At 36.9% G+C, this 22,194-nt stretch overlaps 1 protein-coding gene across 2 annotated transcripts in view; it reads right to left on the bottom strand.

The window, feature by feature from the left end:
* Positions 1 to 20,052, bottom strand: part of ASPM (assembly factor for spindle microtubules) — a 28,475-nt gene extending 8,423 nt beyond the window's left edge. The window contains exons 1-19 of one of the 2 annotated variants that reach the window (XM_035333440.1): positions 19,748 to 20,052; positions 18,822 to 18,965; positions 16,759 to 18,109; positions 14,709 to 14,810; positions 13,747 to 13,893; positions 12,647 to 12,892; positions 12,423 to 12,490; positions 11,749 to 11,890; positions 11,540 to 11,670; positions 10,837 to 11,012; positions 10,591 to 10,736; positions 10,426 to 10,511; positions 9,405 to 9,623; positions 8,331 to 8,541; positions 8,099 to 8,235; positions 7,883 to 8,011; positions 6,311 to 6,505; positions 3,964 to 5,505; positions 880 to 3,825 (exon numbers count right to left, since the gene is read on the bottom strand). In XM_035333440.1, coding sequence (XP_035189331.1) covers positions 880 to 3,825; positions 3,964 to 5,505; positions 6,311 to 6,505; positions 7,883 to 8,011; positions 8,099 to 8,235; positions 8,331 to 8,541; positions 9,405 to 9,623; positions 10,426 to 10,511; positions 10,591 to 10,736; positions 10,837 to 11,012; positions 11,540 to 11,670; positions 11,749 to 11,890; positions 12,423 to 12,490; positions 12,647 to 12,892; positions 13,747 to 13,893; positions 14,709 to 14,810; positions 16,759 to 18,109; positions 18,822 to 18,965; positions 19,748 to 20,008 — 8,379 coding nt within the window. In that variant the 5' untranslated portion in view covers positions 20,009 to 20,052. Of the gene's footprint in view, positions 1 to 879; positions 5,506 to 6,310; positions 6,506 to 7,882; positions 8,012 to 8,098; positions 8,236 to 8,330; positions 8,542 to 9,404; positions 9,624 to 10,425; positions 10,512 to 10,590; positions 10,737 to 10,836; positions 11,013 to 11,539; positions 11,671 to 11,748; positions 11,891 to 12,422; positions 12,491 to 12,646; positions 12,893 to 13,746; positions 13,894 to 14,708; positions 14,811 to 16,758; positions 18,110 to 18,821; positions 18,966 to 19,747 lie in introns of both variants that reach the window. The other variant, XM_035333439.1, reaches the window with a different exon arrangement.
* Positions 20,053 to 22,194: the final 2,142 nt, after the last annotated feature.

Genomic DNA, 22,194 nt, shown 5'->3' with positions numbered 1-22,194 from the left:
GAGATTACTTCCCTTTCCTTCCTGATCTGGGGAAAAAAGCCCTCCTTTCATTCCAGTAACGTCCTGAAGACAACCCTCTTTCCTTTTACCTTAGGCTACAATAATTAAGAACAGCAGACGAAGTCATTTAAAACTACTCCCAGAAGGAACGACAGAATATTAATTTAAAATAATAATGACTCCCAGTACAAATCATTATTAATATAAATAAATGTCTTTTTTAACTAGACAAATATTTAGCATGGTACAGGGAGATGGAGCAACTCTCATTACTTCTTGCCAGCCACACTAATATGTTGGGATCGTTGATGGGATCATCCATTCATCCATGAGGGAAGGAAAAACAGTGTTTAATCACTTTTCCCTAAGAATGAAATATGTCTCCTCAAATTCTTTGTCAAAATGTTAGCTAGGCACCAAAATTATTCTGGATCTATTTAATGTCTTAAAAACATGCAAACAAAAAACCCACCATACTTTGGTTATTTAAGACATGAGTAAATCAGAAAGTCTTAAAGAATGCAGTAATTACACTTCTTCCGCTTACTTCACTTTATACTTGGTGCCAATTATATTTAAGTAGGTGGAAGCTAGTCAGGCCAAAGAAGTTCTTTAAAAAAAAAAAATTTAAATATCAGAGTTCCAATTTTAAGTAGTAAAATTTTAGTGGAAAGAAAAGAAGGAAAATAGTATCGCTTTTGAAATGAATGCTTCAGCAAGAAAAAACAAAACAAGAGACAGACTCATTTCTGTGCTCTGCAACACTAAATGCTACACACCTGAGGTACTGTACTTCAGAACCTGATTCTGTTTTAACATATATGTTTGAAATAGTAGCACCAATTTAAAACAAAAACACTACTGTACATCTTAAAGTACCTGAATCTTTATTGCGCTTTCTTTCATTTGGTGAAACCTCTTCTTTTCAATGAATCCCCTGACCATCGCCTGCACAATGATAATTTTCTTCCGGGTTTGTAAGTAAGTCGTTCTTTGGCATTTTACAATCAAGCAGGATCGGTACCATCGCTGTAAGACAACTGCTGCTTTTTTATAGCTTGCATACTGTGATTTAGCTTTATGCATTAAGTAATAGGATTCTAATGTAATAGCTGCTCTTTTAAGTTGAATAAATTTTCTGCAATGCACAGCCATCCAAAGAAAAGACTGAATCTTCCTTGCGGCTCGTATTTGTCTTGCTGTTTGTCTTGCTTTCATTCCACGGCAGGCAGACTGAATAATTACTATTGCTTGCTTTTGAGCAGAGTATTCTGCTTTCTGTAAGCGAGCCCTGTGGCATGCTCTGTACCACCTCTGAATAGCAACTATTGAATTCTGAATCAATTTATAGTGAGTCCTTGTTCTTTGGCATCGGAATGCAGACTGAATCATTATCGCTGCTGCTTTTTTTGCAAGAAAACGCTTCCTTTCTACACGCATTCGGAAAAATGATTGTATGCGTAGCGCAGCAAGATTGGTTTTATACAACTGCCTTGCTTTTTTAGCACGAAAAGAGGACTGTAGGCAAATTATGGCCTTTTTTATTTTTGCATAGTTTTCCATGTCAGCTTCTTTTGCTACTTTGGCTCTGAACCTTTGTTGTATAACTCTGACTGCCCAGCACAACTGTTTATAATACCTATGCTGTACATACATTCGATAACTAGATTGTATTACAGTTGCTGAAACATGCATAAGTTTCAGTTTCTGTCGTTCCTTCATGCCTCTATAAGATGCTTGAATAACAAGAGCAGATTTCTTCATTGTCAGATATTCCTTCTGTTGATTCTTTTGTTTAATGTAGGATCGATAGTAATTCTGTATAGCAATGGCTGCAATTCTCATATTTTGATAGGACCTTCTATTCCTGTGCATTTTGTAGGCTGACTGTATTGTACTAGCTGCTAAATGCATACGCTCAATACTCTTCCTCACTCTGATACCTCTGTACACAGCCTGTATAAGAATGGTTGCTCTGCGAAGATGAAGATACTCCTGAGCATGCTGCCTTGACAGAATCAAAGCTCTGTATCTTCTCTGAAAGACAAGAGTAGCTGCTTTAAGAGAGAGATACCTTTGACGTTCTCTAAAAGCTTTAAAATTTTTCTGAACAGCAATAGCAGCACGGTGTTTTTCTTGAAGCTGTTTTTTTAAACGCATGTCTCGAAAAGCCTTCTGAATACAAATTACTGCTTTCTTTAATGAAGAGTAGTGCTGTACTGCAACATTCCTTAGGTGATTCGCTCGGTATCTCTTCTGTATTAGCTGGATTGCCCACTTAACTTTTCTGTAGTGGTGGTACTGCCTGTACATTCGGTAGTTTCTCTGTATTATAAGTGCTGCCTCATGCCTTTTCTTCAAGAAGCATCTTGTTTTCATTCCCCTGTAGGCAGCCTGAAGAACTAAAACAGAATTGTACTGTTTTAAGTATATTTCTCTGACACGCTTCCCTTCCCTGTAAGCACGGTAACGTTGTTGTATGATTATCGAAGCAAGCCTTAGAGCTTGGTAAGAAATGTAAATTTTACGCATTCTTAATGTTGCTTGGATGACCACAGCAGCTTGATGCATCTGCTGCATTTTTTGCCTTACCACAAAGCCTCTGTAGGCAGCCTGTATGATAACAGCAGCATTAAGGAGTGAGAGGTATTTTTGACGTTGAATTTTTGCTAGTTTTGTTGCTCGGTATTTTCTCTGAATTACAATAGCAGCTGTCCTAAGGGAAATAAAATGTTTTCTTTTCAGAAAAGTTCTAAATCTTCTTTGAATAAGCTCAGCAGATTCGCTCATAGTTCTTACAAGTCTTCTTGTTTTCATGCCACGGAACGCAGCCTGAAGACGAAGTGTAGCCCTTCTCACGGTCATATAGTTATGAACTTGTGCATTTCGCTCCTTACAAGCACGGAACCACTGCTGAATCCTTCTAGTTGCCAGCAACAAGTTTCTGAAATCCCTTTGTTGTTTGTGCATTCGATAATAAGACTGTATCATTGCTGCTGACTGGTGCATAGTTTTTAAGTCTCGTCGAACTTTCATGCCTCTACAGGCAGCCTGAAGGATAATGGCAGATTTCTTAAGCGCCAAGTACTTCTTACGTTGCACTTTACCTAAACAAAACGCTCTATATTGTCTTTGAATTATAATTGCTGCCATTCTCATTGCCCGATATCTAATGTTTATGCGATGCATCTTAAACATGGCTTGAATACAAATAGCTGCTCGGTGCATACAATGAATTTGTCGTCTGACTTTCACACCTCTGTAAATTGCTTGCATTTTGACTACAGCTGTTTTTAAAGATAAGTATTTTTGCTTTTGCCATTTAGCATGAATAACTGCACGATAGTGCCTTTGAACTACTATAGTTGCAGATCTAAGTGTTACATAGTCCTTTTTCATCAGGTACGATCTGAAGGCTGCTTGTATGGTTGTAGCAGCTTTTCTTTGTTGCCTCAATTGTTTCCTCACAGTCATCCCACGGTAAGCAGACTGCAAGACTAATGCTGCTGCCTTTGTTTTTAGGTAAAGTGCACGTTGTTGTTTTTTCATATAGTAAGCTCTGAAATATCCCTGAATCACTAAAGTCGAATGTCTTATTTTTTTAAATTTTAGTTGATTTACATGCATTTTGTAATAGGACTGAATAATTGTTGCGAGATGGTGTTCCTTTTGAATTTTTTTTCTCACCATTTTCCCCCTCCATATGGCCTGAAGACGTATTACACAGTTACGCAGCGCAATATACTCTTGCTGTTGCTTTTGGCCTATGACACTGGCTCTGTAATGTTTTTGGATAATTAGTACAGCGTGGTTCATAAGTCTGAATCTTTTCAGAGCTAGGAATTTTCTGAAGGCAGCCTGTATTACAGTTGCAGCAGCACATTGTCTTCGAATCTGCTTTCGTACCTGCCAGCCACGAAATGCTGCTTGTAAAGAAAGCACAGCTGCTCTTGTCATTAAGAAGGTCAATCTTTGCCTGCTTCTAGTCTTGCAAGTTCTGTACCATCTCTGAATCACAATGGAGGCCTGAATCGCAGCCCGATACTTCATTCTCGCAGCACGAGCTCGAAAAGCAGTCTGAATTTTAATAGCAGCTCTATATTGAAGTTTAAGCATTTTGCGTGCTTTATAACCCCTGTAGGCTGCCTGTAAGCACACTGCTGCTTTTTTAGCTTGTAAGAACTCCTGCCTCTGGCAGAGCTGTTTTTGGTATGCACGATAGTGGTTTTGAATGACAACAGCAGCTCTGTAGATGATTAAATAATGTGTCCTGTCCCTTCTCATTCGGTATCGTGCCTGAAGAAATACTGCAGTCTCTGTCCATTTTTGTATTTGTTTCCTGACAAGATAGCCTCGAACTACAGCTTGAATTCTTATGCAAGCGTCCTTCAATTTTCTATAATCTTCTTTAACTTGAAGAGCGTATTTATGAGACCGATACCTTTGCTGGACATAAAGTGTTGCCTCCAGTAACGCACAATAATGCCTACGTGCTCGTCTCATCTTTACAAAAGCTTGTATTTTCACTGTTGCATCTCGTAAGTCTTTAAAACTCTTTCGGACAATATAAGCACGATAACTTGACTGAATTTTTATCACAGATCTCAACATGTACACCTCTTTCCTAGCTTTCCTTCCTCTGTAGGCAGACTGTAGGACAATAGTAGCCAGACGCATCCTCTGGAAAGACAAGGCTGCTCTTTTAGAATCCACACATGCCCTATACCAAGCTTGAATTACAGAAGCAGCATTTTTCATCTCTTTGTATCTTTTTACCTGTTGGTATTTTCTCACATGTGACTGCAAGGTAGTAATGTGTTTTTTTAATTGTAAAAATCTTAGTTTCTCTTGTCTCATTCTCCATAGTGACTGAATAACACAAGCTGCTTTGGTTTGCCTGTATAGTATACGTGCATTCATGCCTCTAAAAGCAGCTTGGAGAACTACTACAGCTGCACGCTTTCGCAAGTAGTTCTCTCTCTCATTTTTTCCTAATTTATAAGCTCTGTAATACTGCTGAATGGTCACTATTTGTGCCCTATGGTGCTGGTAAATACGTCTAGCTATCTGACACCTGTACCATGCTTGAATCTTGACAACGCTTTGCTTAATATGTAGATAACGCTTCAGATCTCTGTGCATCCTGTACCAAGACTGCAAGACAAGGACAGCTCTCTTTCTTTTAACCAGTTTTGAAGATTGCCATTTTCGGAAATAAGTCTGGAGCACTAAAGTAGCTCTAATTTTTTGCCGGATTTTGTGTTGTCTCCATCTTCTGAATGCAGACTGAATAGTAAGTGCTGAAGACTTTAAGATTTCATATCTTTGTCGATCTTCTTTTGCCAACTTAGATGCTCGCAGATGTCTCTGAATTGTAACAGTAGCCCAAACAATTCGTTTATATGCAGAAACAGACATAACCATTCTTCTCTTTGCTTGTACAAAGATAACATAATGTCTTAGCTGCAAATACTTTTTCCTAGCAGAGTATCTCCTCCAATAAGCCTGCAGGAAAAAAACAGAAAATTTAGTATTTCCTTTATGATTGCTTAAGTCTAATTTTGACAACTACTGCTCTCAGACTTATTAAGATTTGTGTACTTCTACTTAACCACCATGAAGATAAGCCTAGATACCTACATAAAAAACAATGTCCAAATGCTTGAAACGTTGCTTTTTTAGCACTTTAAATTCCAGAAAAAGAGCACTAAATTTATCCTGGCAACAAAAGATTCCCTGTTAAACTTATGTGATAAATCAGTGATTCTTTAAAATCCATTACAAAGAATCCTAAGAACGTAATATTTGGCTTTGGGTAACAGTTGGGAAAGTTATCTTGAGAAAATGAATTAACTATCAATTACTAACTACCAGCTGGTAACTAATTTCTGGCATTCTGAAAGTGCCCACTACAGGTGTCATAACATCAGGTGGCCAATTCTTGTCTGGCTTCTTTACTGGTGTTCAGCAGCTGTAAAGAAGCAAGCCAGAACAATCTGATTGGTCCTTATATTGCCTGGCTGATGGTCCAGTGTTTTAATATTTATAGCATGCCAGCACAAAATATTTACTACTAAGGAACAAGCATAAAATTAAAAGCACATTACCATTTCTCTCTGGAGCGAGAAAATTACCAAAACATCTCAAAAAGGGAAAAAACTGTATTATGTTTTCATGAAAACACCTGCTGCTCTAAGCAGCACAAATGACCCTGAGCAATCCTTTTTCTTATAGGTTTCAGAGAGTTTTCCTTGAATCTCACTTTATATCATATTACCTTGATGTATAATCTCATTTTATGTCATATTACCTGAATTACTGTGGCAGATTTACTTCTGGTTTCCTCCAGTTTTGTCTCTTTTAGATTTAAAAACTTCATCCTGGCTAAGTATCTTCTCCAGTGCTTCTGGATGAACACTGCTGCATTGTTTTTCCTCAAGATACGTCGATGAGACAAGAAGTTTATTGCATGTTTTTGAATTATCCGAGCAGCTCTGTCTCTTTCCTACAAAGAGTGAATTTCCACTGAACAGTTAGGATTGCAATTTTCACCTGTATTTTAATGTATTAGAGTAACTAGCTAGAACAATCTTATAAAAATTAGGCTTGTTGATAACACAGCTTTTTTTTATTCTATGGCAAGAACTTTTCTGAAACAGAAAACATTTACTTCAGCACCAAGTTTTTTGTAAAAGTGTGGTACCACCTAAATCTGCATCTTCCCACCTTGATTAGTTTTTTTGCTCCATTTTTTTTAGCACGCCTTAGTAAACCTTTTTTAAAACTCAGTTTTAGTTCTCATAAGAGTTTAAGATATCCATATTAACTGGCATACCAGAGTGTTTTCCAGCTGTACTGAAATAACCTGAGTACAAAGACAGTCACACTGGATCATGTCCATCCAGCCCAGATTTTTGTTTACATATATCAGTGTTTTCATAGTAACCCAAAGGCCATAGGAACAGACTGATAAACATCAGGGCAACAGGTAAAAGCAACTTACAGATGTAATACTTCAGTAAGTAGCTCGTCTTGTCAGATCCCTACTAGTAGACTATCCACATGGTAATATGGCAGAGCATACTCGCGCACATTGCAAGATTAAATTCAAAATAATGTCTGCAAAGCTTGTGTGTTTTGTTTTTGACATCTCCCTCAAGCAGCTTTCCTATTCACTATTGAAAAACAGTTATAAAGGAAATGTTTCATCATTAGCATTAAGGCTGTACACTTTTAATAAAAAATAAAGAAATTGGAGATAAATCCCCCCTCTATGCCACAGATTCTCAAAATATTTCACTTGAACACTGCTTGAGTTTCTAAAACATCTCAGATGCAGTGATGGTGTTTATCAGCCTTAACAGTGTCATAGTTTTAAAGCCATCACAAGATCTGACATAACTACCAAAAAAGTAAGAATGAAAATACCATGCAACTTGACTCAAAACACTTCGGTTCAGCACCTAAACAAAAATATTAAATCCATGTGCAAGTTTAATTTTACAAACTACAAAGAGAAATTAATAGGAATTGAAAAGGAATGACTCTCTGTTTCAAGGAAGCAGTGCAACAGTTTCATATTTGACTTGGAAAATGGGTTTGAGGGGTGCCACACTTTAGTTAGAAACTAAAAGAAACCCTGAAGAACAACAGCCTTTAAAGAATAATCACCTTTAAACGAAAGTAACTACCTTGGAATAGTCTCAAACCTTTTTTTAGTAATTACCAAGAAGGCCATAAATTTGGATAATAATGGTAATTAAAATTAAATGCAATTATTATTCTAATAAACCTGTATACTCTGGTTTGAACTTATGAACTTATATTCTTTATTTAGTTTTTCTCAAAGTAGAAGCTATGAGATTGCACAAGCAAAGAGTACCTGAGAAAGTTTCAGTTCCTTTTTCAGCCTGTATTTCCTCCAAGCAGACTGAATTAATCGAGCAGCTCGAGTTTCTTGCCGAAGATCTAGAAGCCTCGAACACAGAAATGATAGGTAGGTAATAACAACCTATTTAAACACAGAAAGCAGCAAGTTAAGGACTACACACAGCAGAGCAGGACACCTTTACTTAAACTCTAAAGGCACCTATCTCACCTTCTCATCAGGTATTGTATTTGACATGTCTGAGTGATGAATCATTGCTGGTATTCCACCTAGGTCAGAAACTGCAGTATTGATCAGCTGGAAGTTCTTCTTCTCATTGTCTAACAATTCCTTGTACATGACTGAGGCTGTTGCAGCTTTGCAAAGAGAAAATACTTGTCAGATCAGATTGGATACAAGAAAAATAGATTTAACATGAGCTTTTGTACATTAAATAACTTACTTTGGTCAAATGTTCCTTCCGTAACATTTAGAGAAGTATCAGACTCTGAGGATGAGGATAAGTTTAGTCCCACCATATGAGTTCTTGAGCACTCTACTGTTTGAGTTGTACGTTGACACACAGCTTCCAAAGGCACGTAACATGGATGATAATGATGAATTAAATGACACAGTACTCTACCATCTGAGAAACAGACTGTAAAATTTTCCACCTGTTTAATAAAATACAGTAAGTTACAAGTTCCTTGAAGTTTTGGTACCAGTTAATTGGTATAAACTGGATATAGAATTTTTCATCTTGCACCTTTGAAAATGACAAAGTATGAATTCCGCAAATTTATTTTAGACAAAGAGAAAAAGCTACAAAATTAGTACTTCCTTTGAACATTCACTGTACATTGGCACATACCTGTAAGAAACCTGCAACACAGGTGTGAATCACTACACAGTGAATCTTCAAGAGAGAGACTTAAGAAACCAAAAAGAAAACGGTATTTCTATCGAAGGATCCCCAGGAAACTTCTAGAGATAGCTTTTAAGGTCTTCAGTGCAGAAATAAGGCCTGGACTTGCATCAGTTTCCAATGTTCTATTTTGCCCTTCAGGAAAAACTATCAAGTGCGACAGTACTCTGACCAGAGTCAAGTCTGAACAGGGCTGCTCTTCTTAGAGGGAAAAACCAACAACATGACCCTTTGAGCAAACACTTCTGAGGAAAAGAATCCTCCTCGGCCTAAACATTAGTTTAATGCTCACAGTTCCTACTAATGGTGAAAATTTTATGTACAAATACGTTTAGGATGACTACCAGTTGAAAAAAAAAACAAAAAAAAAACACCTCCAACTAGACTTCAACTATATTTTTAAAAGGAATTTTTATACATGAGACTAGCTAGAAGGGGAAATCCTTTTACTCAAATTTGTCTTCTGCAGATACATCCACAGTAAGGTGATTATTCCAAATCAGATTAAATAAAGTTGAGAAGAATGTTTAAAACTAATTACCATTGGCTGTTACTACACATGAAAGAATTTGAAATTGAAGAATTGTGCTCTTTAAAGAGTAAGCATTTTACCTTGATATTGTAAAATCCACAAACAGCATTAACCCATGCCATCAGCAGCTTCACGTTTTCACTGTGATTTTGAAGTGAGGAGCTATGACTGTTATCTTCTTGTATTCTACAACAATTTGAAAAAAGTTTGAGAGTGCCCAATTGTGTTTTTATCTTATATGCATTCCTTAAAAACGCAATTTCTTCTTTTAACTGTTCCAGATTAAGAAAAACATCCACCTATTAGGAAGAAAAAAAAAGATTTTATTTTGCCATGTATTGTAGCAGACAAATGTATAAGTTTTATTTATATATATATATATATGATATATATATATCATTTTAAAAGAGAAACCACTCGCTCTACCTGCCACACTGAATCAGTAGTGGTAATCTCGATTTGCCAGCATAGATGGCAGTGGCAGCTACCAACTGCTTGAAATAAAGAACTTAAACCCACACTTTCACTGTTTTGTTGGAAACTGTTAAAGAACAGCTTACTGTTTCTTCAAATTTACTGTTTCGAGATAATTGGAAAAGAGTTTAAAAAATGTAGCTTCAGTATAGATAAAATAAAAAGATACAGTAAAAAGGATAGAGCTTACTCTATACTTGTCTGTCAGAGTGACCTCACAAGCTGATTCGAAATTTGATTTCCCACATTCCTTTTTCAGTTAGTAAGAACTTACCAGCATTTAGAGACCAACATTATTTTAGTCTAATTATCAGTTCTGGTAGCATAACAACAGAAGCTCAAAAGTTGTGGGTTTTTTTGGTGTGTTTTTTTGTTTGTTTGTTTGTTTTGTTTTGTTTTCCCCCTCCAAAAGCTTTTATGAAGGTATACAAGAAAGAGCATAATTAAATTGTTAAAATGTACTGTTAGGGATGTCATGTAATGCTTGCATTGCACTTCAAACGTACAAAGTAAATTGTTCCACATTTTGAAATTTGATTACAGACAACAAATAATTGCTAAAGGACTGATTTTTTCATTATCTCTCACTTGCAATTAGTAACAAATGAAAAAGTAATTGAATAGTACCTGAAAAGCAAAGACAATTTTCCACAGCAGTGCTAATGTTCGTTCTCTGTGTCTGTCCACAATATCCCTACAGTCAATTGAAGCACCTAGTAAATAAAACAAAGAAATGAAATGTGCACTAGTCCCTACAATGGGCTCAGAATAACTCTGATTTCTAGGCCTTACCACTCTCATCTTTCAAGTGAATTCCTCGCTCTTTAAGGACATTAAGAACAATATCAACATTATGCATCTTCTGTAGACGACTTATTGCAGGAACTCTCAACTGTTTTGAAAGATTCCAGTCTTTGGTGAGAAGTTCCATTGCTCTCCTAAAAAAAGGAAATTCACAGTTTAATAGCTTAGCTAAGCTCATATTAAGTAATATATAAAAGAAAATGAATAGTTCAAAATAATTCTGTATCAACGCACACAAGACGAATACCACATTGTAAGTCCACAGCCAGATTTGTTACAGCAAAATCAAATTCATCAAGTGGAGTTTGAATATGGCTGACGGGTAGTCCCAAGAAACCAAGATGACGGGAAAGGTCACCTTCACCACTCAGGAAATCTCGAGAAATTGCCAGCAGAATGTCTTTACTCGTCTTAAAGCAAACAAACAAAAGCACACCTTAAATACTAATATTTACAAAAATAAACACTTTTCACAGTCTGTCTACACAGTACATAGTGAAATAAAGGAAATTTTATTTCAGCATAGTAAAGACATTTGTTAATCAAAGAGTTTCTACGACAGATATTACATCATCTCTTATTACGGCAAAACAACAAAAGACAGGAGAAAAGCCCATCAAACTTACTTGGAGTTTAAGATCTGCTGTAGTATGCTACAGTGATATTTAAAAATATCGCAGAAGCTTAACTTCAGAGAGGAAAGCAAGTTAATGCAACATAACAGAGTCCTTTCTACAGAACCAACACCTCAAAGATTTCTTGGGAAATTTTTTCATAACTATGAGACCATATACTGAGAACGTTCACATAAAAGCATCAACAGCCAATACTTGTTAAAGTATTAAAAAAAATAAAAAATATGCATCCTACATTCAGTCACAGAACATTCAGACATAGAACAACGTTGGACAAAGACTTCAAATCTCAGCTCTCTTACCTTGAACTCTGCATCCTTACAAAAGAGGCAAGGGTCATGGTCAATCAGTCTGGACTGTTTGGCACAATCCAGAAAGCAAACTAACAGCAGCATTTTTTTCAGTGTGAATTTTGACAAAGCTTCTTCATGACCTAAAAAGATAGAACCTATTAAGTGTCAGTTCAAAAATTAAGTGCTACAAATACTCTGTTTTTGGAAATACCCGTTACCTTCTCGATAAAGGTGAGGCACAGTGGGATGTCTATATTCTGCTGCAATGTCAGGGTTCCAGAGCAAGCGATTAAGAATAAATACTGCCAAACCCATAACATCACTATTGCTCTCCAAAGATATCAGTTCCCCATAAACAGTCTAATATGAACAAAAAGGGAAAAAAGTATAACCGTTAAAAATGACCTTAAACGATATATGTGTTTGTGAATATCATTTAATACTGAAATTTTGTAATACCAAATGGTAATTAGCCTCTAAATATGAATTTATTCAAAATATTGACTAAAGGTTAGAACCAAAGGAAATTTCAGAAGATTCTGTCTCATGTAAAAGCATTTGATCATCTATATCTCATGAATCAATCAATCAGTAGTTCTCTTAAGAAAGATGCATTTTCCTCTAAGAGTCAAACTAACTGTAAACTGCTCTTCTGTTATTGGTCAAGGAGTTAATTCTCACTTTTCTTGATTATTATTTTTTTTAATAAGGTAAACGTTTTTAAGGCAAGTCTGTTATAATACAACAAAAGACATGTAAACTCACTATAACTAAATTGAACCTACTTGGATTAATAAAACAGAAAATATAAAGAAACCTGAAATGCTCCCTACTCAAAAGGGTGTTAGATCTCTCCAAAACTTTGATTATAGACCACATATTCTGCACTCACCTCCAGACCTATACGCAGCCACAAAGGGTTGTAAGATAAAAGCCAGTTAAGGACTTTCTGCCTCTCTCCTGCAAGAGAACATCTTATAACTTTACATCCAGCAAACACTTCATATTACAGATAACATTCCTAACAATCTATTTTAGATTAAATCAACTAAGTGTGTGCGCCATCTTTTTTCGACTTACAAGAAAAGAAGGTATGCAAATTTTTATCATTCTTACCTACATCTTTCCAGAGGTGTCTGTCTCGACGAACTAGCAAACGTCGAGTTTCAATCTCGACTTCCAGCTTCTTAATAGCTTTAACCATTTTTTCAGATGTAAATAAACGGCAAGCATCACGTCGTAACTTATTCAGTCTACGACGAGCAGTATAGGCTTTTAGAGATACTTCATCTTTTGTTGGTGCTTTAGGAACACTGGTTTTATGATGGTTCTCTTCTCCCAAGATAACAGCAGCTGCATTTACTGTTTAAATACACACACAGAAGGCATGCCTTTACATCTCAAACAAAGGTAGTTTTGCCCTATGTTCACAATGTTATTTTACTTTTGTGTAACAATTTTGTTCCTCAGGAAGCTTATTGTTTGTTGCATTATATATGTCTTGCCAGGTACAGGAACATTAGCCACATATTTGTTATAACAACACTTATTTCCTAAAGTAAAGGGCTAATAAGGGCTGGGCTGGAAGTTCAGTTCTAAAATGAATTAGATAATCTTCAGAATTTTAGGTTGAAAATAGGGAGAGAAGTACATTATCATCATTTTAATACAGCGGCAACTCTAATGTTTCTCAGCAGGTGGGGATTCCCCACTCAACACCCACAGAGAGGTATTGCAGCCACAAGTTCCACTGTGTATTCCTTGTTCCAATGCAAGCTTCCCATTCCCATGTGGCGTACACTGCGCTTGGCATGAGCAAGTGCATCATCTTCACAAGGGGAAGATATGACTCAGAAAAGACTTGAAACGCTATAAAGTTCTGTTGGGATGGACAGCACTATCCCCAATGTTAGAATTGCCCTTGGTTTAGTATACTTTTTTTTTTTAGCCCAACTGTCACTGAAACCCATCACCAAATATCTGCTTTAAGTTTATCGCAGTATTAAGTCAAAGGCTGAACAGGGAAACACATATAATATATAGAAATTGAAAAACAAAAAAATATCTACTCTTATGGAAAAGCTTAATGCTACACAAAGTAAAATGATGAGTTGGGGTTACTGTTAAACAAGGACCCCTATTCACTAATATCAATAAGGCACCTTATGTAACATTTAAGAACATTAAAAGACAAAGGGAAAATTCTTGTACTCTACCTTGTGAGGTGTTTGTTCTTACGTTGAAGTCATCAGGGGTAAGTACAAAATTTAACCACCATGTGAAACCTCGTTGTTGCTTCTCCTTCCAACGTTCATCATAAAACATATTTTTAGCTGCAAAAGGCATTGGGTGCCTAGGAATGACTTAAAATAAATAAAGAAATAAGTCCCTCCTTCTTTGATTGCTATTTAAAGAATAGTCTTTCTTGAAATATATGATAAGCGTTATGTGTCTCATCGTAGAAAATATTAAAGTTTGATACTCTATTTAGCACTTTAGCAGGAAAATACAGGTTGTTAGAATCTTCAGTGACTTTCAAATCAGCTGTTGTTAAATAAATTTTAGCCACAAATCCTGCAGTTATTAAGTTATTAAACCACTAGAACAAATACAAGAACCCATATTCTTATTATTTTCAATATCTCTGTTTTAAATATCTAAAAATATATTTTTAAAATACGTTTTAATGCATATCTTGGATCAAAACCAAGTCGAGTTGTATTACTGCCAGGAACAGCCATTTTATAAATAGATTTTTCTGATCAGATCAACTTAGTATTAATAGATTTGCAAAAATCAGTATCATTTTGGTGGGTAGTTTTCTGTTCTTAGGCATTCTGTTGCATTAAAATTTTACCAGATGTGGAAGAAGCATTTCACTGATATCCATCAGTCCCCTGGGAACACACCTGTAGTTTTTTACACTTACATGCAAAAATGGAGGAAAGTAACATTTACATTCAGCTGACCACATGCTGCAATCAATTTTCTTATGAGCAGTGCAAATGCATTATGAAAGGTATATAAATTTTTCTAATAATTGTTTTTTCACTGTGGGTACAACCTATTTCATCCCAGCTCTGCTCAGCTGGGTCTCAACTATAGACAACAGCAGTACAGCAATTGTGTTATTCAGTTCAGTGGATATTGTTCCACTAAATACCAGAAGTCTACCTACCTGTTTTCAATGGTTTCAAAAATGTCAGGTGAGACTGAGCCAATCCAGCAATGGGTTTACTAATTTTATTGGCAGTTTTTGATGCTCTCTGAAGGGAAGAACCTACAAGTATTAACACACGAGCGATGAAAAGGTCAGTGAAAGTTAACATATTAAGGTTCATATCACTCATACAGCAAAGAACTGGAATGATCCCCTATGAACCATACTAGCAATCTATTGATGATGGAGAAACACATTAACACACAACATGCAGAAGATTTTCTGTATCCTGCAGATAGTCAAAAAAAAAAAAAAAAAAGCTGTTCCCCTTCATTTGTAAATACCTTCATTTTGAGGTTTTTAGATTTATTAACATATCCTAGAAACACAAAGCTAATTGGTAGAAATATTTATTAGGATATGTGTAATTGTGTATTCTATGAATACCTGGGTAAAATGCATGGCTTTTGGGAGCTTGATTCACCTCTTCCCACAGTTAGATTGCATGCTACATTGATGTTCACTTCGTAGCAGCCTGAGTGTATTACCTTAGGCATCAAGGTATTAGGTGATAAGTTTTATCTACCAGCTAGTGGTAGAAGGGCTTAAAACACGGGGAAAAAATAGATACACACTTTCTAACTCTGAACACATGAAAACACACACTTAATGCAAACACTTTATGCTGACATCAAATGAAGACTAAAAATATGTATGCTTTTGCAAATAGTCTATGGTTGCTGCCTCATACCCAGTAATGATGCTATTTCAAAAATAATAAAAAAATGAGATCATAAATATGATTATTTAAAAAATATTTTTTAAAAAAATATAAGAAATCATAAATTACAGGTTGCACTCATGCTCAGCTTTTTTCATGCTTATTCCAGTCTCTCACGCAATTCTAATAACTTTGTAATAATGTTTTGATTGCTTTTAAGTTGGATTTCAGGTGGATTACTCTAAGGATGGATGTTTCAAAGTTAACTTTCAGGCGTCACAAAGAAAAGATCACATTCCACTACTATGAGCAGTACCTACTGTGTTGTCTCCAAAAGTAATTAAAATACCAAGTTACTTTTTGCAAGAAAAAATGCTATAAAAAGTGTAATTCAAAGCTGTTATCATTTTTGCATTTTACAGCCAGGATCAAGAGACACCTAAGAAATTGTAGGCTCAGAATATTTTCCCGTTCAGTCCACCTACCCTTATGCTAATGGAGGAACAGATATAATCTGGTAGGTAATACTGCTTTTCCTGGTGGACACAGACCTAGTGAGTTTTTATGTAGACTGTCTTAAAAAGCCTGAACTCAAGGCCGAAAATCATATCTAGATAGAATAGATCATCTGAAGAACTGAAGAAAGCAGCACATGCTATTTTAATCTGAAAGCCATAGTACTTTTTTCCTGGTAATTATGTTGCAGGGGTTGCATGAAGATTCAGCAAATGGAGTGCTTCCTTCAGTTAGCGACACACATTCTTGTATTCCAAAGCATATCTGGGATTTTGAAACCCAAAGTATGTTGAAATACAAGAAGTCAACTTGTTTTGATTTTCAAGTAAAGTAGTATTGGCAAACTGTAAAGACAGAAAGATCTGCACAAGACTGATAGCAGACTAATTACAAACAGAAAAAACACACAAAAAACAAACAACAGGCAGCATGAATGAGACTCAGAAACAACAAATTTGAAAATGCATGACAACAGCAATGAATTCAAATATACACAATGGTAAGTGTACACATGACAGAAATCTTGTCAAGTGAAAAAGTTTCCTGTAAGTTTGAATTACTCTGCCCTGGAACTGCCAGATACTTTTTCTGTTGCTGTCATTGCCAAGGTTTACAAAAGAATCGAGTAAATTTTAAGCCAATTATATAACCAAAAATCTGATCTGTTTTTCAGCCTTGTACAATACAGATAATATCTAAAAAAGAAAATGCAAAAACCCATATTTTGGTGAGATGAAATATCCTTGACTGTTGCTAGACAGTTCAGTTTGCTATACAAATTTCATAATCAAAGGCATGTTTCCAAAAGGGGTAAATGAAGATACTGCTCACCAGCTTTCTTTTTCAGCCCTATTCTCTCTTGGTTTGTAGGTTTGAAGGCCGATGGTGTCACAGTGGTACGTTTTTTATTGTCCACACTAGTTAGAGTTCTTTTTCTTTCCACTTCTTCCGCATACGGTGGGTCTGTAACTCTATTATTTTCTATATATATTTCACTTTTCCTCTTACGACACAAAGAAGTTGATCTAGTAGGATGTGAACTTATTTTTTCATTGTGATGCTTATTTCCAGCTGAAACTGTCTCTATAACTGGAAGGTGTTTAGATATTTCTACCTTTGTATATTCAGGTACCACATTTTCACAATCCATTATTGCGCTATTAAGGCATTTTTTAGATTTTGGCTGGAGGGTTTCCATTCTTCTTCCTTCACCAGTATCAGGCTTATTTTTGATGACTGTGGCAGAAAGAACCGGGCGCTTTTTTGTTTGCTCTGCCTGAGAATTGAGTGTCTGGAGCTCCTCTGTAGAAGGAAAATTGGACTGATTTTCTTTGGGTTTGCTATAATGAAGTATCTGTGATTCTACGTTACGTGCCTCAAAAACTTCATTTAACATGTAGTTTACGTGGACTTGTGCTTTTGTCTCTCTGTCTCCATTATTTTTCCATTTTGGGGGCAAACATTTCTTCACGACATAAGTTTCCATAGCAGAAGATATTAAAGCCGTCTCAGGTTTAGGAGTCTTTGATTGTACATCTGACAAGCTGTCTTTCACAAACTGATCAGGTGACAGAATTGGAACACACTGCTCTATTGTATCTACATCAGCATGATAATTGTCATTTACAAAAGAATCTGGACTTAAAATTCTCCTTGTACTTAAAATGGGCACAGATGCCGAATGTTCTGGAGTGCAAACAGGTGAGATTGTGCAATTAAGAATTGCTTCATTATTTGAAAGTAGTGGTTTTTCTAATCCAGTAAAATTGTATGCACTTTCAGATTTCAATTCGTCATGGTTATCAACAGATTTCTTGATATAGCTGTCTATTTCGGGCAGTAACTCCTCACGTACAGCAGCAGCAATATCTGAGAAAGTAGTAGATCTTCTCATTGAAAGTGGTGTGCAAACAGTATTTTGATGTTCCTCTAGCACAGGTGAAATAGGAGATAAAGGCAATTTATTTTCTGAGCCAGCAAGAGAGTCATTTCCAGGGGATGTACTATTTTCCACTGTGTTCTGATTTTCACATGACTGAAGTGGGCTCCTTAGTCTGTCTACTTTCTGAGAAACTTGAAAGGTTTTATTAACATTTTTAACTTTTGAATTTCTTTTTCTAACTTTTATTGAAGCCGATGTTTCTGCAATGTTCTTCTTTTTTATAGTTTCCCAGAGACTCTTCTGAAAAAGAACCATAAATAAAATTTAGTATGCTGACTTTCTACGTACATTTGTGTGTAGAAGCAAACATTATATATAGGATTATATAATAATAATTTATATATAATGACATTATATTATTGTATTATATACAATGTACAATAATATATATAGGAATATTATTACATATATAAGTATACACTCCTATATACATATATAGGAATAGGATGTCCATAGAAGCTGTGAAATCTCCCTCACTGCAAACGCTCAAGACTTGACTGGGCAATGCCTTGGATAAGCTAGTCTAAAGTTCTTCTTTCAGCAGAAGGCAGGATAAGACAATTTTCAGACACCACTTCCAATCAAAACCTTTCTGTGATTGCCATAAACTGGAACAGACATCAAAACACATCAAAGGACTAAGCATCACAATAAAATTAATACCCGGTATATTAAGAAAAGAAGGTAAAACCAACACACCTAGTCCAAAACTCGCTACAACTTATTTCCATGACTGATTTTTTTTGGTCATGTTTTATTCTTTAAGCAATATAATACACCAATATCTACTTTGCAAGCCTGCTGAAAAAAAGTTTAAATATAACGGACTCTCCCACAAACAACATTTATCCATTTTTAACTCTCCTGCATTGGTCTTTTTAACTAATAAAATCAGTATGCTTCAACTATGCCAAAATAATAAAATTAGTTCAGACAGTAAAAACATACTCACTTTTTTCTTCACGGGCTGTTCAGCAACACCCAAGAGCACAGCTTGATGCTTTACGATGCCATTAATAACAAAAGTTATCAGTTCTCTGACCTTGCCCTCCTCTAATGGTGTCCATGTTACAGACACAAAGATGCTTTGTCCTGACTAATGGAGAGAAAGAAATGTTTAATACATAGCACTTATGTAAACTTCTCTAACATCCAAGATAAGAGTATTCAAAGCAAATGAAAACCAGTAGACAGAAGTAATGCATATTTTGACATCACGAAGTGCCAAATGATTATTAAACGTCAACTTTACCCTAGTATATGTAAATACAAGCAGACTTTTAAAAAATAAACAAACAGGGAAGCCGTGGAGCCCTGTGCCAGATCTGTGTTACAGTTCTTCATCTAGTGACCTACCAGATCACTTCAGCACTCTGCTGATCTCCATACGAACAGACCAACTGCTGTATTTGTGGTTACACCACAGACAAATTCAAAGAGCGTGAAAGTGACCTGTCTTTTGAGCATCTGAGTGAGGAGTTCCGCCTCCGGGCAGGTCCATTTCATGAAGACATAATAACTAATTCAGCGTGTGCTTTGGCCGGTTTTACTGCATGCAACAGCTAATATTTATTAATTACCACAGGAAGTAGCTACCCAAATACCACAGGGTGAGGGTCCAGCCTGCTTTTTCTGCGTGTTGTGAGCAACCTCCAGAGAGCTCCCTCCGACCTCCCAGGTTCCAGTCACACCACAGGCACACACCTGTCATAACTGCCCGCTAGAAGTCAGCACGGGACCGATCAGCCATAACGAAGATTTCCTTACGAACTGCAAGCATTTATTCCTAATTTTCGCAAACCCCTTTTGCCACGAGCCCCCCGGCTTCCCCGCAGGGGCCCCCTGGTCCCCAGCGCCGCCTCGCCTCACGCCCGGTACCTGCACGGAGAAGCGGCGGCGCTCAAGGCTGAAGCCCCGGGCGGGCGCCGGGACGCGCTCCACGACCACCTCGACCTCCTCCGCGTTGGGGTTATGGACGCCCAGCAGCCGCGTGCGGGAGGCGCCGACTCGCAGGCTGCCGAAGCTGAGGTAGGGCGGCCGGGAGAAGTGGCTGAGCACCAGCACGGCGGGAGCCTCGTCATCCTCGGCCCAGCGCCGCCTGCCAGGGCTCGCCGCGGGGCTCAGCTCCCAGGCGGCCATGCCTGGACCCCTCGGCAGGAGCAGGACCTGCACGAGCACGGAGCCGGCTCCCAACGGCCGCGCCTCCCCCCCCGCTTCAAACCCGGCGCCTCCGCCCCCGCCTGGCTGCGCCGCCAATGGGCGCGGGGCGTTTGGTTCAAACCGCCCGGCACCGCCCTGAGGCGGCGGCTAGGCCCGGCCCGCCCGGAGCTGTGCTCAAAACTAAACATACAAATAAAGGTGGGCTCACCGCTATGCCACCGCCTCTTCCCCTACTCAAAAAACACTTGAAGCGAAGCGTATTTTAAAATAAATTTAATTTACGAAATATTTTAAAAAGTAAAATGAGACGCACACAAACGTGACCGAGTTGCCTCATCTCTTTATCTTTCAAGAGCTTTAAAAGTGAAAGATGTACAGGACATGGCGTTTCCACACTGTTCAAAGAAAAAAAGGCAGAAATCGAAACTTATACCAAGTAACACTGCAAGAAACCCTGTGAAGCAAGCAGTGTTAAGACAAAAGAACTTTACTTTTTCCTAACAAATAGAATTACACATTGGACTGAGTACTTCTACATTTACAGTACACTTCCTAACTTTTCCTTACAGCAAAGAATTTCTCCTAAAAAGACAACTGTACTTAAAGTCTTCCATCTAAAATATCAACCTATACAGACCACATCTAAAATACAGTATTTAATATACCAGTGACAAAATATGGAGTTTATTTCACCTTATTGTTTCATAAAAAAGGACCAACATTTAAACGTGATCAAAATGGTAATGGAGGATTCAAAAAAAAATACGCCATTATTACCATCTTTAATGCTTCAAATCCTTTTAAGCCAAAACGTTTCTTAGGAACTATGAAAAGGATCCTTACGGGCTTAAACACTGGGACTGCCCTGCAACTATATTCTGCAAGTATTATTCTTCAATGTGCATATCACTGGGAGATGATACTGGAAGGAAAAAAAAAAAAAAAAAAGGTGACAGATAAATGCACTGCTTCCCTTAAGTCATATGAAGAACATGCAGCCTGGAATCTAGTAGGCATGTATGCTCAGTACAGAAAAAGAGAAAAAAAAAAAAAAAAAAAAAAAAAAAAAAAAAACATCTTTTTGGTTAAGGGGAAAAAAATCATTCATCTGCAACATCCTTCTCAGAATTGTCATATTTCATTCCATGAGTTTTTACAAATAAGTCATTATTGTTCTTATTTTTAAAACAAACTTAAGGGTCATTTATTCCTTATCACTCAACAATATTCAACATTTGATCAAGCATGTTACACAATGTGACTCCTTTGAAGCATTCTTCAGTATTCTGAATACTTTCACATCTGTTACTATGAAAATAAGCTTAGCACTTTGTTGACAGCAAATAAATATGTCATTGTGTTTTGACCTGACCCATCTTCAAAAATAATTACCCAAATTACAATCCAGACTAAAGTAGCACTATATGTTTTAAGGAAACCCCAATCTTACAAAAGATATATCATCACCATTACAATTACTGATGTTCAGAGTAAAAAGAATCCATTATAGCCATACCTCTGTAGAAAAGTGTCAGTGCTCAAGGAGGAAATTCCAGTATAAATAAATAAAACTGAATATAAAATCCATTAAAAGAAATAAGGGCATTAATCCAGTCAACAACCAGAAATTACTAAAATTGTTTCGCAAAACCCAAAGAATTCTATGTTTACAAAATGAGTGCGGGAAGTTCTCAGAACTACGCAGCAGTTTACAGTACCAACACGGACTTTCTATGCTTCTCCCCAAAGGTCAGCATGTGGAAAAGACCAACATTTTACAATGTGCCACTGATCAATCTTCAGAGACATTTTGAGAGACACCTGCTTCTTCCCTCTTTGGCAAAAAACAGCCAGCTGTGTCAATTACTGCCAAAAACACAGCCTTTATTGTAAAAATGCACCCCAGGTTAACAGGACATGCACTTTTGAATGAGTACACACATTAAAATAGAGGTACGAGACACCTAAGGAGTTTCGACCCGTGCAGCTGTGAGGTTCAGATCTGTCCTTCAACACCAGTACACCTAAGAGGAACCGACCTCCATCAAGCAGAGATTAGCTACTTCCAGCTACCTAATGAAGTACCAGTCCATGAAAATGTGCTTAGCTCATACATGAATTTAAATAGATGTGAAGCCATAAATTATGGCTTGTGGTATTAAAAA

This window comes from Oxyura jamaicensis, chromosome 8 (assembly GCF_011077185.1).
Source record: "Oxyura jamaicensis isolate SHBP4307 breed ruddy duck chromosome 8, BPBGC_Ojam_1.0, whole genome shotgun sequence".
Lineage (NCBI taxonomy): Eukaryota > Metazoa > Chordata > Aves > Anseriformes > Anatidae > Oxyura > Oxyura jamaicensis.
This window is presented reverse-complemented; position numbering and strand designations above follow the sequence as displayed.